The sequence below is a fragment of the Paramisgurnus dabryanus genome, chromosome 18 (genome assembly GCF_030506205.2).
Source record: "Paramisgurnus dabryanus chromosome 18, PD_genome_1.1, whole genome shotgun sequence".
In the NCBI taxonomy this organism is placed as follows: Eukaryota; Metazoa; Chordata; class Actinopteri; order Cypriniformes; family Cobitidae; genus Paramisgurnus; species Paramisgurnus dabryanus.
Window position 1 is genome coordinate 22,386,317 of NC_133354.1, and position 14,062 is coordinate 22,400,378.

At 37.9% G+C, this 14,062-nt stretch overlaps 1 protein-coding gene across 3 annotated transcripts in view; it reads right to left on the reverse strand.

Moving 5' to 3' along the window:
- The window catches only part of dacha (dachshund a), a 177,614-nt gene that overhangs the window by 85,850 nt on the left and 77,702 nt on the right, over positions 1-14,062 (reverse strand). For all 3 annotated transcript variants that reach the window (XM_065287297.1, XM_065287295.1, XM_065287294.1), the window contains exon 2: positions 13,410-13,525. In XM_065287297.1, coding sequence (XP_065143369.1) covers positions 13,410-13,525 — 116 coding nt within the window. The remainder of the gene's footprint in view (positions 1-13,409; positions 13,526-14,062) is intronic.

Here is a 14,062-nt window from a genome sequence, read left to right on the forward strand (position 1 = left end):
CACATACGCTCAGACGTTCGTCCTGAACGTGAGTCATTGGCTCCAAACTGTCAATCAAATCCCCTTTGCTAATTAAGTGGCTAATTATAGCGCTAACGCTGCCGAGCGGCGCGGTGATAAGGAGGCCAGCGGCTGACAAACAGACAGATGAGTATCATATCGCTCAAACTCTGTAGGTAGACGTCTCAATAGCTATTAACTCTTCAATAAAGCCTCTTCAAAGTTTGAGGCGGTGTTTGCTAATGTGAGATCAGCTAATAATCTGCCGTTACAAAACTGAAGTAGGATAAGCATGGTTCCTAACAAAATAACATGATTGCAATGGTTGTTATCACTACTTTAAAGTTTTTAGTGGATTTTCTTAACATTATCTAACATTTGCAGCTGCATTCGTTAATTTTTGTTTTTATGCAAAAATGGTGTTGTTTAGAAACCACATGAAATCACAATTGAAATTTTGGTTCCTGTAATAAAACCATGATTCATTTGGAGGTTTTACCTGTAATAATGGTTTCACTGCATATAATCACATTTAAGATAGGGTTGCTAAAGTAATGCACTGAAGTTACTGGTTTATAAGGTGTTGTAAGGTTCCATCTGACATTTTTGTCAAAATTGAGTTATTGAGTTTTATTTGACTTATTAACAATATGTGATGTACATTTTAGGACTTTTGCTTTAAAAAAACAAAAATGTTTCTGTCTACAAAATCAAACTTGAACTTTGTATTTGTGTGAACTAATCAGCACTTTTAATGCACATAAGTGGACCAAATCAGCTTTATATGTCACGGATAGTAAAGGATGGATTTTTTTGGTCCATTTGCTTTCATCCAGTCATGTCATTGTTGTACTACAGGAAGGTTATTTTTTAACCTTTATCCATCTTGTGTACTTGCATTTATTAAACTTTATGAAACAACTTCTAAAATGTCCTAAAATGTTGTACATTGGAAACCCTAATATGTTGACTGAACTGATTTGATTGAGTAAACTCGTTACCATAATTCAAGAGTAATGATTCTCCAAAAACTTGTATATTTAAGTTAACTGAACTTGGTGGTCATGTAGACTGAACTTCAATAGTTAAGGTCACCAAACAAAATGAAATGTAAGAAATTCATGATTGACTTTGTGTCAATCAATTAATTAACTTAATTCTCCACAGAAACACATGGATCTTCATTATAATTGAGAGAAATACAACTTGAACAGGGTCCATGTATACCATAAAATATAACTTACAACAAAACAGCATAAATAATACTAAAAACAATTTAAAACTTGAAGAAATTGTATTGTGTGTGTATATATATATATATATATATATATATATATATATATATATATATATACACACACACACACACACACATATATATATAGGCTTATTTTGGGTATTATGGGTATTCCTTGTGACTTCTGTACTGATAATTTTAAGTTCATTGTACTTACTTTTTTAGTTTAGGGGTTTTGTACATTAATAAGTTAAATTAATTTAATAAAAAAATTTAAGTTATCTTTTTTAAGTTCAAACAACTTTAGGGCTTTCAGTGTAAATTGTACAATATTAAGCCCTAAAGATATGATACTAAAACTAATTTTATGTTTTAAAACCAAATGTTAAGTAAACCGTTTGTGTGTTTTTATTTTGAAAATGATTGATGAACACACAAAAAACATTTACAAATCTGAGGGGCTTTTGATATTGTACATTTAAAATAGGCTATATTTAGGGTCTCTGTCTTTTCATGGCTAAAAAAAATTTGTTCCCCATATCAGTTTTGCTCTATAGAGGGAAACAAGGAGAAATAATCTCAATAGCCTCTTTCACACAGTAATTCTAGTAAATTACCATGAATTTACCAGAATGAATTTACCAGTAAATACAAAATGTGCTGTTCACACATGCAGTGACGTTCCGTCTTTTTACCAGTAAGACATCATTCACACATTAGTATCAAAATACCGGTAAACTCAGAGAGAAAGCGGAAGTTACCTGTGGCACGCGGCCGCAAGCTCCGTGTCGTATTTGTACACAATGGCGGGTTATGACTTAATATCGTCGGTCCGTATTTTGTTGTTTTCACATCTGTGGCAAATGGTCGCGAAGTTGCTCGTGACCAAACAGCATTGCGTTAGGCGGCGTCAAACGGAACCTGTGTTTGCACATTAGGCTTCACAGAGAATGTGCTAAGGACGTCGGCAATTTGGCAAATATATGGTAAGCTGTTTAAAACAACTTTGTAGAAATGTGGATGTTAACTTCAGTTGTGCTCGACTTTTAAGCAGCATGGGTGTGGAAACGAACGTAACAGTGCGTCATCTGTATAAAAAACTTTCTGATTGGTCCGATCTGTCAGCGCGGTCTGACGTCGTCCGTTCTAAATGCCGGTAATCCTATATTTTTCATTCACACATAACGCTTACCGGTAAATTACTGGTAATCTTACAACCTGTCTTACTGGTAAATTGGGAGCACTGATTTACCGGAAAGGTTCTGTTCACACATGACATTTTACCAGTAAATTACCAGTAAAGACTGTATGTGTGAAAGGGACTAATAAAACTACTCAGAATACAGACTCAGGACCTTATTAGTCTAAGGTGATGATAGGTTTTACTGCGGAAGTAAAACAATGGTTATATTTTATTGTATTAACTAGTACTGTAACTATTAAAAAATTTATCAGTAAATGTAGTTGACATGATACAATTTTGCATTTGGACAGTGTAAGAATGATGCCAAGCTATGATTTGATGTGCTTTGTGTGACAACATCTAAAAAGACGTCATCATGACTGAATCAAAATGAATATTAATAAAGTATCAGATCAATAAAAAAATACAGATCCCCAGAAGCAGTCCACATATTGTTTCATATAAAGTCTTTTCATGTAGGGTTACAGACACTAAAATTGAAATTTATATTCATCAAACGTCTCGTATCAGTAAGATGGGGAATACACAGCCTTCACCACCTGTAGATAAAATTTGTCTATTGATAACAGAGAGCAAGCTTTTGGAAAAGAGAGAAAAAGGTGTAAAACCCATTTCATCCTTTACCATTCACTCACTCAAGCTGAATAGATCAATGCAGAGAGCGAGCGCTGGGAACCCAGTAGAGATCAACCAGCCTTCTCTTTATCAGAAGTGCAATGGAAATAAGCACTTAAATCTCTCTCTCTCCTGTGCGCTCGCTAACTCTCGACGTCCCCGAGCCCGTGCGTGCTCTTGTAATTATGATGTCTTTGTTTTTTCCACAGGCTCTGCCTGCAATAATGAAGAGCTATTGAGACGTCTTCTGCCAGCATGTTTGAAGACAGGCAGATCACTCTGTGAACCAAAAAAAGCTTAGCCTTCATTAAATAGGGATTGAAGGCCACCCACCTATGCACCTGGGGGCTGATGGAGGTCTGTTTGTGTATGTGTGTGCGTGTTTTACAAGAGAACGCATTTCAGAAATGAGGTATAAGCAGGGGATGTGTGAGTGTGGTGCAATGAATTACAAAACATCATTGCAAGTAAACTCTGAAACTTTGTCAAAATGACACGTTGTGGATTTCTTAAAGAAGTGTGTAATATCTGTGGCCTTGGGGTCATTATAGAGATTTGCTCAAATGTATCTTTTCAGACTTTTGGTGTTCCGAAACTCACAGTATTGGTTAAGACAATGATGCAACATCAGACTGGACAAGATGCTTAAAAAAAAACAGATCAATGGTTCAAATGAGCCACAGTGTTTGAACTTTTCAGGGGAATCAGTCATTAAAATATATATGTTTGTACATATTAACTTGGATAAAAGTATTTTACCTAGAGCTGTCAATCGATTCAAATATTTAATCTAGATTAAGCTCATGAGTTAATTTGTGATTTATCGCAACTTAATCGCACATTTTTGTCTGTTCTAAATGTATCTTACTTTAACATTTTTCAAGTTTTTAATACTCTTATCAACATGGGCATGGACAAATATAGATGCTTTATGCAGATGTATATTATTATTAGTGAAAAGGTCAACAAAAACAAAATCATTGCATCCATATCTTAAAATCACTGGTAAAATGAATGGATTTTAAACATATAAAGATCGCGCAACTTTCACACGCTTTCAAAATGAAACTACGGAGATCAGACGCTTTAGTTTTATCAATGAAAGGCTAAAAATAGCGCTTTTCCATGCGCTTTTCCAGAAGTAAAAAAAAAGACGTAAAACTTGTGTTTAATACCTCAGATTAGATAAATGGGCGGAGAGAAGGCGGTCGCGTGTGGCTGTTCGAACACATTCAACCACATCTGCGTTCTGCAACTCCAAAGCGATCCGATCTAAAGTGGTTTCGACTACCTCTGGATATGATTGAAAGTGGTCGAAAGTGGACGAGCTCAAAACGTTTTGAACACTGTTTACACCTGGCATTAACGTCGTCCACTTGTGATCCGATTGACGAAAACGCATGTTAATGCCAAGTGTAAACAGCCTCTATGTGTGCATAAATCGGAGTCACACGCCCGTATGCATGTGTCAGTCGGAGCGAGGAAGATCATTTTTCGACTTTTTAAAACATCAATCAGGTCCTGAACTTTATCTCTCTGTATAACTATTTTAATATCGAACAGGTCCTGCACTTTATTTTCTAATGCCTGCATGTTTTAAAACGAAACCAAAATCTGAGACACGCGTCTTTGGATTAGTTTTATTAGTTGTATTAGCAGTAAGGAAGGTTCACCTCCCAGAAAACGTACAAATAAAGATCATTTTAGACGTTTGATGACTATTTACTGTCTAAAGTGGCTTTCAATTTATCCAACAATATGCTAGGCCTAGAGTAAAACAGTAATTGCGCGTTGCATTATTCGCATAATAAATTTAGTGTCGTTAAAATGAATTATGGTTTACCACAACAAAAAACGTTCTGTTTGCTGATAAGATGATTTCATTAAGATGGTTTTACAAAATACATTTCTTACAAGTAACATTTACACTTTAAAAACAAATTATTCATATACAGTAACAGTCTGCTTCAAGGTCGTACAGGTGTCCCCTTTAAAGGTCCCGTTTTTTCTGTGTTTTTGAAGCTATAATTGTGTTTATGGTGCGCAATATAACGTGTGTGCATGTTTCGTGTGTAAAAAAAAATATTCACACAATTTACTTATCTCTATAGCGCTGAAATACTTAACGAGTTCTGATTGTGTAGTTTGTTTAGTGTGTTGTGATTCGACAGCAGCATAGCTTAGCAGAGCCGTTTGAGCTTTGCTTTTGACTGGCGTATTCCTGTGGGCGGAGTTTAGTCAAAACCTGTTTTATTGATGTCATTCAATCAGGAAGTAGAGGGCTGTAGTCCAAACCGGCTGTTTGCTGTCGGCTTTGAAAGGGGAATTCTGTTAAAGAAAATAATATCGTCTGGCAGTGAACTTTGAGCTTTATTATTTTGCTGGAATTATTTATTCTCAACCAGCAACATTACACACTTACTAAAGTTTGAAAAATGGGATCAGGAAAAATGGGACATTTAAAGGTGCAGTGTGTAAATTTTAGCGGCCTCTAGTGGTAAGGTTACGAATTGCAACCAACGGCTCAGTCCACTGCTCACCTCTTGCTTTTGAAACACATAGACAAGCTATGGTAGCCGCCACTGGACAAACATGTCATCGTTAGAGACAACTTAGTAAAAACGTTTGTCCGTTAAGGGCTTCTGTAGAAACATGGCTGCACAAAATGGCGACTTCCATGTAAGGAGACCCTCTGTATATGTAGATAAAAACATCTCATTCTAAGGCAATAAACACATAACGGTTCATTATGAAAGGTCTTTATACACCCCTGATAATTTAGTTTTGTATATTATTTTGCATTTCTGTCAAGAGATCTTTCTAAAAATTACACACTGCACCTTTAAGAAAAAAGTAAATAATGTGCTATGATACTGTTGATGTGCTCCCGCAAGTTAAATTTGTAAGAATTTACTGCAGTGTTTCCCATACGTTGATTTATTCGTGGCGCACCGCCACGGAATCAGTGCTGGCCGCCACAAATAGATTTTTCATGATCCCCATTTACATTTATATTTTACTGTTTAAAAACGTCTTAATTCATTGTTGCAAGCACCCAGTGCGCCCCTCCCTTTCTATGTTGCATGCAGCGCGCGCCTCTTTCTCTCTCTCCCTCGCTCTCACATAACAGTGAAAAGGTGACGGCGTTTCAATGTCCGTTCCTCCGTATACTTTCTTTTTCGTGTAAACGTCAACAGTCACAGATTTTACTGACAGAGAAGACGGCGATGACTTGACGAAAGGTTAGCATTAGTGTTTCCCACATACACACCCGTTCTCTCCCTCTCTATGATGTCGTATGCCTGCGCACGTGTTTTGTAGTAACTTTGTGTAACAGTTACTGTGTATTCTCTCATATTTCTGAATTTGCGCCCAATTGTCTGCGCTATACGCGACAATAAAACTCGCATTTAAATAAAAAAGGGCTCATACAAGACATTGATGAGAAGAGCAACAGCAGTAAGACTTCAATGTAAATATATGGTGATTTATAGACCAGCTATAAACATACACGTACATTTCATAATTTCCTGTTATTTTGCGGGTTTTTTTTTTCAAATATTAAAGCGCTTAAGCATTTACTTGCATTCTTGGAGAAAAAACAAGTCAGTGGCAAGTCAGTTCCTGAATAACACGACACAAACTTTAAAAAAGTCAAATTCACTTCTCAGAGGCACAGAACTGTTCCTGAAACTGACGTTCTCCCCAAACTGAAATTAAACACAGTGTTTCGAGTTTTTCTCGTCTGTGTCATGTTGATATCAAGAAGCAACGTGCACATGACGACGAGAGAGGTGACCTGCTGCGCAATTGAGTTACCCCTCCCACTTCTGAATGTTTTACAGAGACTTCTAATCCCGTCCGAATTGACCATCAATATTACAGACGCCCTGTGGTAAAATTACAACCGTAAAACTAATCCCGTCCGATTAGGGCCATAGTCTGCTCATTTTATGTCTGACAACAGAACTGATAATATGTAAATAATAGCAATCAGTTGTGTTAAAATGCAATATAACGTGACAAATCAAAGAGTAGAAGTGAAACATATTTCTGGTGCCAACACTCGATCAAACGCAAACACGTGATGACGTCACATATATGCTAATTAGCGTGTGACGTCATCACCGCCACAAGTCTCTCAAAATCCTGTGGGAAACACTGTACTGACACCAAAAAACAGTTTGCAAATTAAACAAGAGTTCAATTTGTGTTCAACTGTAGATTTGTTTTCAGCTGACTTGTCAATTGACTGCCATATGTTAAAACCGCACGACTGTGCCGCTACTTCAAGATGCATTTGTTAACACACAACTCCTAATGCCTACATCTAGAAACAACCCTGGGAATAAGTACAAAATTGTAATAGGTCAACTGTTATAGACTTTTTTTAACACACTGTCCACATGTAATCGTAAGTTCAGACGTAAATGCTTGTTGGTTCTTCCTGGCAGCACAAAGCTCTCGTCTCATGCAGACTGAAAGGCTTAGTGTTCATTAGAATGCAAGAGACGGACTGCATTGGGCCATATGTCGCTAAACAGATCTCCATGTTTTATTTATCCTCACTCTTTTCCTACACACACAAACACACACTTAACACCTCTAGTTGGAGTGCTAAACAAGTGATCAGGTCTAAAACAGAGGAGGGAAGATTATAGTAGGGATCAAGCAGTTCAATGACGCCAAACAACTTGGCTGACTAGTAAATTCAAAATATTTAATTTGATATATTAAAGCATTTTTTTATTTTAGTGTTGGTGCTATAAGAAGCATGCTGACAGTGAGCTATATTGAAAAATTTGTATGTTTAAATTATTCCGCTTTAAAGGGATAGTTCGGCCAAAAATGATATTAAACCCATGATTTACTCACCCCCAAGCTGTCCGAGTTGCATATGTCCATCGTTTTTCAGACAAACACATTTTCAGACATATTATCAAATGTTTTAGATCTTTCAGTTGATTAAATATAATGTTACGGGGTCCACCCGCCGCCATCTTAGTCGCGTCCGCATTCAGGATGAGAGCTTACGCAGCCTACGGAGGCTACTCTGCTGCTGCTCTGTGCCCCTGCCCTCCGAATTTGTCATACGTCACTAAGAAAAGTGCGTACACTACGCTAATACTCTCTCCTGAATACAGAGGAGTCTAAGATGGCGGCGCTACCGGAAGGTAGTTATTTTCGTTAATAAAGTTTTAAATATGGATATTTCTACAACAACACCGCTTAGATTACCCTCAGAAGACCTTTGTTTATCATCCTGGAGCCGTTTGGATTTAATATGTGAAGGATGGACGCACTTTTTTTGGACTTAAAGATCGTGGACTATGGGTGGCCCCGTAACATTACATTTAATCAACTGAAAGATCTAAAACATTTTCTAAAATATCCGAAAATGTGTTTGTCTGAAAAACGATGGACATATGCAACTCGGACAGCTTGGGGGTGAGTAAATCATGGGTTTAATATCGTTTTTGGCCGAACTATCCCTTTAATGCAATGTGGCCATACTGTTAGTTAAAAATTGGCATCTCTTGCCGTTGCCGTTTTTAAGATGCGATAAAAAAGACACTGTTGCATTCTGTCTACAATTGTTAATATACAAGCACATCTTATTTGACTTCTTAATACTTCTTGTGAAGCTCGTCCAATCCAGATTTTGGTGACCTTATATACTGTAAAGCTTCCTTAACAGGATTTCCCAACTAGTCCATCCAACACTATTGGCACTATCGTGGCAATTCCTACGTATTTTACAAGGTGGCTAATTCGTATTAATTGGTACAACCACTTTCGTACTTTTTTTGTCCCGTGATGTTGGGGTTAGGGGTGTGGTTTCGTTGTTGTTTTTTTATGATAATCGTATGTTTTGTACAATTAAATTTGTGTGCATTCATTTAAAGTAGCCAACTTGTAAAATACGTACGAATTCTCGTGAGATCAGGCTGGTCGATCAGGCAACCCATCGACCAGTTGACTTCAAAAACATATAGTATCCGAGAAACCCTTTACCTAACAGACAAAAACATGCATTTATTGTATTAAGTAACAGAAACGACGAGTGACAACGAGACCCTGGGTACTTGAAGAAGAAGACGTCTAGCGCGGTGTGTGTGCGAGAGTGCTCACAGGTGCATGACGGAGACGCCGACAGTCTTAAATACTGCTGCTCTGAGTGCAGTGTGTGTTTCTGTACATGTGTGTGAGTGAGTGTGTTAGGAAAGGGGGGTACAGAAGGGGGGGATAAACAGATGGGCAAACTGCTCCCCAAAGGGACATGTCATTCATCAAAGTCACCAGCTAGGCCTGCAATTGTTTTCACCCACAGAGAAAGAGTGCGTGTGCGTGCGAGTGTGTGTGTGCTTGGACAGGTTTGTGTAAGAGTCGTTTTCTACAAGTGTGTAAGTATGAGAACCAGAAAGAGGGAAAGTGTGTGTGGGAATGTGTGAGTTTGAAAGAAAGAAAGAGAGAGAGTGTCCTTTTGCTGACATTTCAGATCAGTGCCGCCCATCAGTTATCTGTTATCAGCGGCGCACCCGCGCTTAGACCTGGAACAGATAGCGAGTTGGGAAAGTCAAGCTATGTAAAATACTTATTATTACCACTTACAATCATCTATATAAAGATTACTACACTTGATTTATGAAAGAAATACAAATACTGCTTGCCTGTGCAGTGATGTTGGGGTATTGTGGGTGTTTTCTAGGATGTTCTGAATGGTCACTGTGTGTTGCCTACTAGCTTAATTCAAAAGATCACATTTGTGTGACGTATGACTCACGTCCCCACTTCAATTTAAGTGTACAATATTTTTTTTACTTTTTATAAAACGTAACATAGTTTGCCAACAAGTTGATAAACATAGAAGCACTTAAAGCTGCAATTTGTAATTTTTTTTATAATAAGCATAAATCTAATTTTAAAACCATCTTCTTAGTTTGCAATGGTAACCTTATAATAATGTTTCATAAGTTGGGTTGTATAGTTCGATTTCGCGGTTTTCACATCGTTTGGTTTCAACTCAGCTGCAGTTTAGGTTTCAAACACAGATGGCGATACTGAGGCAAATATTTCGGATTGCAGCTTAAAAAAACTGAATAATTTTATGTATCGTACATTTCTGTAGTCGCAGGAGAAATTCAACATTTAGCATTCAAATCAAAGTTCGCAAAACTGTATTAGCGAACACCATGTGCACAAGTGTATTGTAATAATCTGCACATATGAGGTGTACATTATCTCTCTCCTGTTCGCTTTCTCCTACAGCTGGAGGTGCTACGGGTTTATAATGTTTCTGTCAACAACAATCTAGGAAACCCAACGCAAAAACAAACCGCACAACAACACCTGGTTTTCTAACAGCTCCCACTCTGTTTAGACGCTCCGTGGAGAGGGGAGAAAATGCTTTATTTCTCTAGAGACGTCTATCTTGGGCTGTTTTTCTCTTCTGAGGATGATGGCAAGCATTGACATCTTGTACAGAGCAGCCGAGCCGCCACTTTATTCTGCCTAATTGTAGCATTAGCGTGAAATAACAGCATAAATTGACGCTAATAATTAAATGACAACTCTGATGAAAATGCGTTGATGCATTTGTAATGCGACTAAAATACGACGATAGTCGAGATGGCTGAAGCGTTTAATAAACAAGTATGTTTGTAGAGAATCGGTTGGTAATCCTAACTGTTAAGTTTGAACGTAAAGAAATACAACGCAAGTATAATTACAATTAATGGTAAATACTGTACATAATTGCATAGCTAGCTACAGGATATAGGAATTATTATAACTATATTCAATTATAATCAGCAAATTAATTTGATGAGATTAGGTATAATTTAAATCGTCTTGGATAATTGGGGCCCATTTACGAGTTAATATTTGTGAATACTGTATTATAAGATATCTCAGAACGTCTAAAGAAGATCTGTTTAGCATGGTTCACGTGTGTTACTGGAAACGACTGCTTTGAGCAGATTTACTTTGTGTATTTTGTCTTGTGAGGGGAAGATCATGTAAATGCATGTGGAACAGAGAAGTCTGTCTCTATAAACAATATAGAGAAAGATGGTTAGTTCAGCTGCTCAGGTTTCACAATATGTTGATACTGCTGTCACGAAGAATAGACGCAGATATCCTGACATGCGAGATCCGTTGCTTTAGCCCTGCTGATGTTTCGGGATTAATTTACAGAATTACAGCAGAAAGACCGCAATCCATTTTAGTTCATTTCTGTTTATTTATAAATAAAAAATAATGCAGGTAACTACCAGCTGGAAGACAAAGTTATATGCAATATGAACTATAACTATAAGTAATGCAACAGTAAATGCATGTATGCAAAACAGCGTGTGTGCGCAAAAATACGCAATATATATTTTTTGTTTATATATATCAATGGCAGATGCATTTATCCAAAGTGACTTGCAGTACATTACAAGGTATACATTTTATTACAATGTGTGTTCACTGCAATCGAATCTATGACCTTTTGCGCAGTTAACGCAATGCACTGAGCTACAGGATTTATTCAAATAGAAACACTTAAAGGAAAACACCACCGTTTTTCAATATTTTGCTATGTTGTTACCTCAACTTAGACGAATTAATACATCCCTATCTTTTTCAATGCTGACACATCATCTTTGTACAGCGCATCGTGCATGTGTTAGCATTTAGCCTAGCCCTATTCATTCCTTAGGATCCAAACAGGGATGAATTTAGAAGCCACCAAACACTTCCATTTTTTCCCAATTTAAAAACGAGTAAGTATGGTGGCACAAAATAAAACGTGACAATTTTTTAAGCAGATTTTTTCAGTGCTGCAAACTAAGTGCTCCTCCTCTATACAATATAGTTCTCATTTTTTGTCCACTTAAAAAATCGCCACTTTTTATTTTGTGCCTCCATACTTACTGGTTTATTTACTCATGTAACAGCCTTTAAATCAGGAAAACATGGAAGTATTTGGTGGCTTCTAAATTCATCCCTGTTTGGATCCTAAGGAATGAATGGGGCTAGGCTAAATGCTAACACATTCACGACACGCTGTACAAAGATTAAGTGCACGCATTGAAAAATTATAGGTATGTATTAATTCATCTAAGTTGAGGTAACAACATAGTAAAATATTGAAAAACTGTGGTGTTTTCCTTTAAATAGATATATTCAACTATAAACTACAAAAAAGTTTTTCCTGTTTCTTGAACGAGTAATGCAAATCTCACCATGACCTAACATTGTTCCGAAATTGCATCACCTTTAAAACGTCAGACATTTGTTGACACCAAGGTGATGGCAAACGCCCTGCCGTCCCCCGGTGACCAGAGGCATTGAGACAAATGTGGATGCACATTTTAAAGAGCTCCCCCCACCCCACACCCCCTTGAGCAGGCCGGCAGAAATAACAACAGAGTCATCTAAAATCAATCAGTGCGGCCGGCTAACGGACTGCTCCGGCTACTCCACGCTGCGCCAATCGATACCCGCGCCGGCCATTGTGAGAGCTAAATTGCCACTACCATCAGCAATTTAGAGAGCCGAAGCCTAAAGGCAAGGACTGGAACGATGGCTTACGGAGGAAGAGACGCACGTTTATCAAGACTTGGTTGTACATATGCCTTTCCAAAAGATTTCACGCAGGAGACACCCAGTGGTGTGGGATTTGATGTGAAAGCAGTGCTAAAGGATTCTACTTAAAAGGCATGTGAGATAAAAGAGGCATGAGAGAGAAAGAGAGCGAGAGAAAAGCAAATGCATGCGCAGGAAAAAAGCAAAGAGGCTACAGAAATCCAATAGTTTAACCTCTGTTTGAGACGCAGTGGTGGCCAGTGAAGGACAGAGGTGGAAAATCAATAGGAGCTGATTTGCAGAAGGTGGAGGAGTGGGAGGAGGAGAGAAAGAAGAGGGAAAAAGACAGACGGCACTGATAAAACGAATAAAAAAACATCCACTTTCCACAAAAGAAAGAAAAGGCATCAAATTGAATTCAAGTACAAATGTGAGAATACCAGGACTGGGTCAAGGTGACTGACTACTGGTCCACCAATGGAATTAACATTTGTTCAAAGGTAAATTCATCCTTGAGCAAAGACCTTGTTATTATGCACAATCTGTAGTTTTCAAGTGTTTTAGGAGGACTATGATAGCATGCAGATGGACTGCATACAACGCCTGCTTTCTGTTCCATTTCACTGCGCTCCATCCAGCTGTGTTTAAAACTTGTCTTACTGTACATGAACGTCCCCAAGGAAACCCTTTGTGGACATGACACACCAATCCAGTCTTACATCTTACAAACATTAAAACTGGTGTTTTAAGGTGGGTGAGAAAGGTGAAACGGGGTCTTACCTGTCGGGGAAAGCAGACCGGGTGAAAGCAGGCCGTGAACGCTGTGAGGGAGCAGACGAGAGCTGTCCTGCATTGCCACACCGAGAGAGCGCTTGGGGGGACGACCGGGCCGAGAACTGGAGAAAAGAAAGAGAACCGGTGTTACAATTGATTTGAAATGAGTTTTAATGCATTTTTGCATAGGCATGAGACTTTTTCACGCACGTAGGTCATGATTGTGGATGCGTTTTAACCCCTTAAAGCTATAATGTACCGTGGGCAAAGCGTTACATTCTTTGACAGTAAACTTCATGACATAAAACAACTCAAAAACAAAAAGCTAAACATCTTTGAAAAGCTGAGATTCTTGGGATCCAATGGTGTAAACCATTTTAAGATACAAACCAGGTACAATTAGCATCCTTTTCTTTTAGCATTTTATAGGGCTTTATTCATTATCTGCAAAGTAACAGTTCAGAGTAAAAGAGCAAATACTTATTGAGAACTGTATGATGTGACTCGGTTGAAAATAGGTTGAAAATTGGTTGGACCATAAAAAAGTGGGGTCAATACTCAAATACATCAAGACCAAAATATGAGTTTATGCACTCAACAGCGTTAAGTGAGACTTTCAGACCAAGAGGATCTTGGAATACCCTTATAAACTGCAAAAA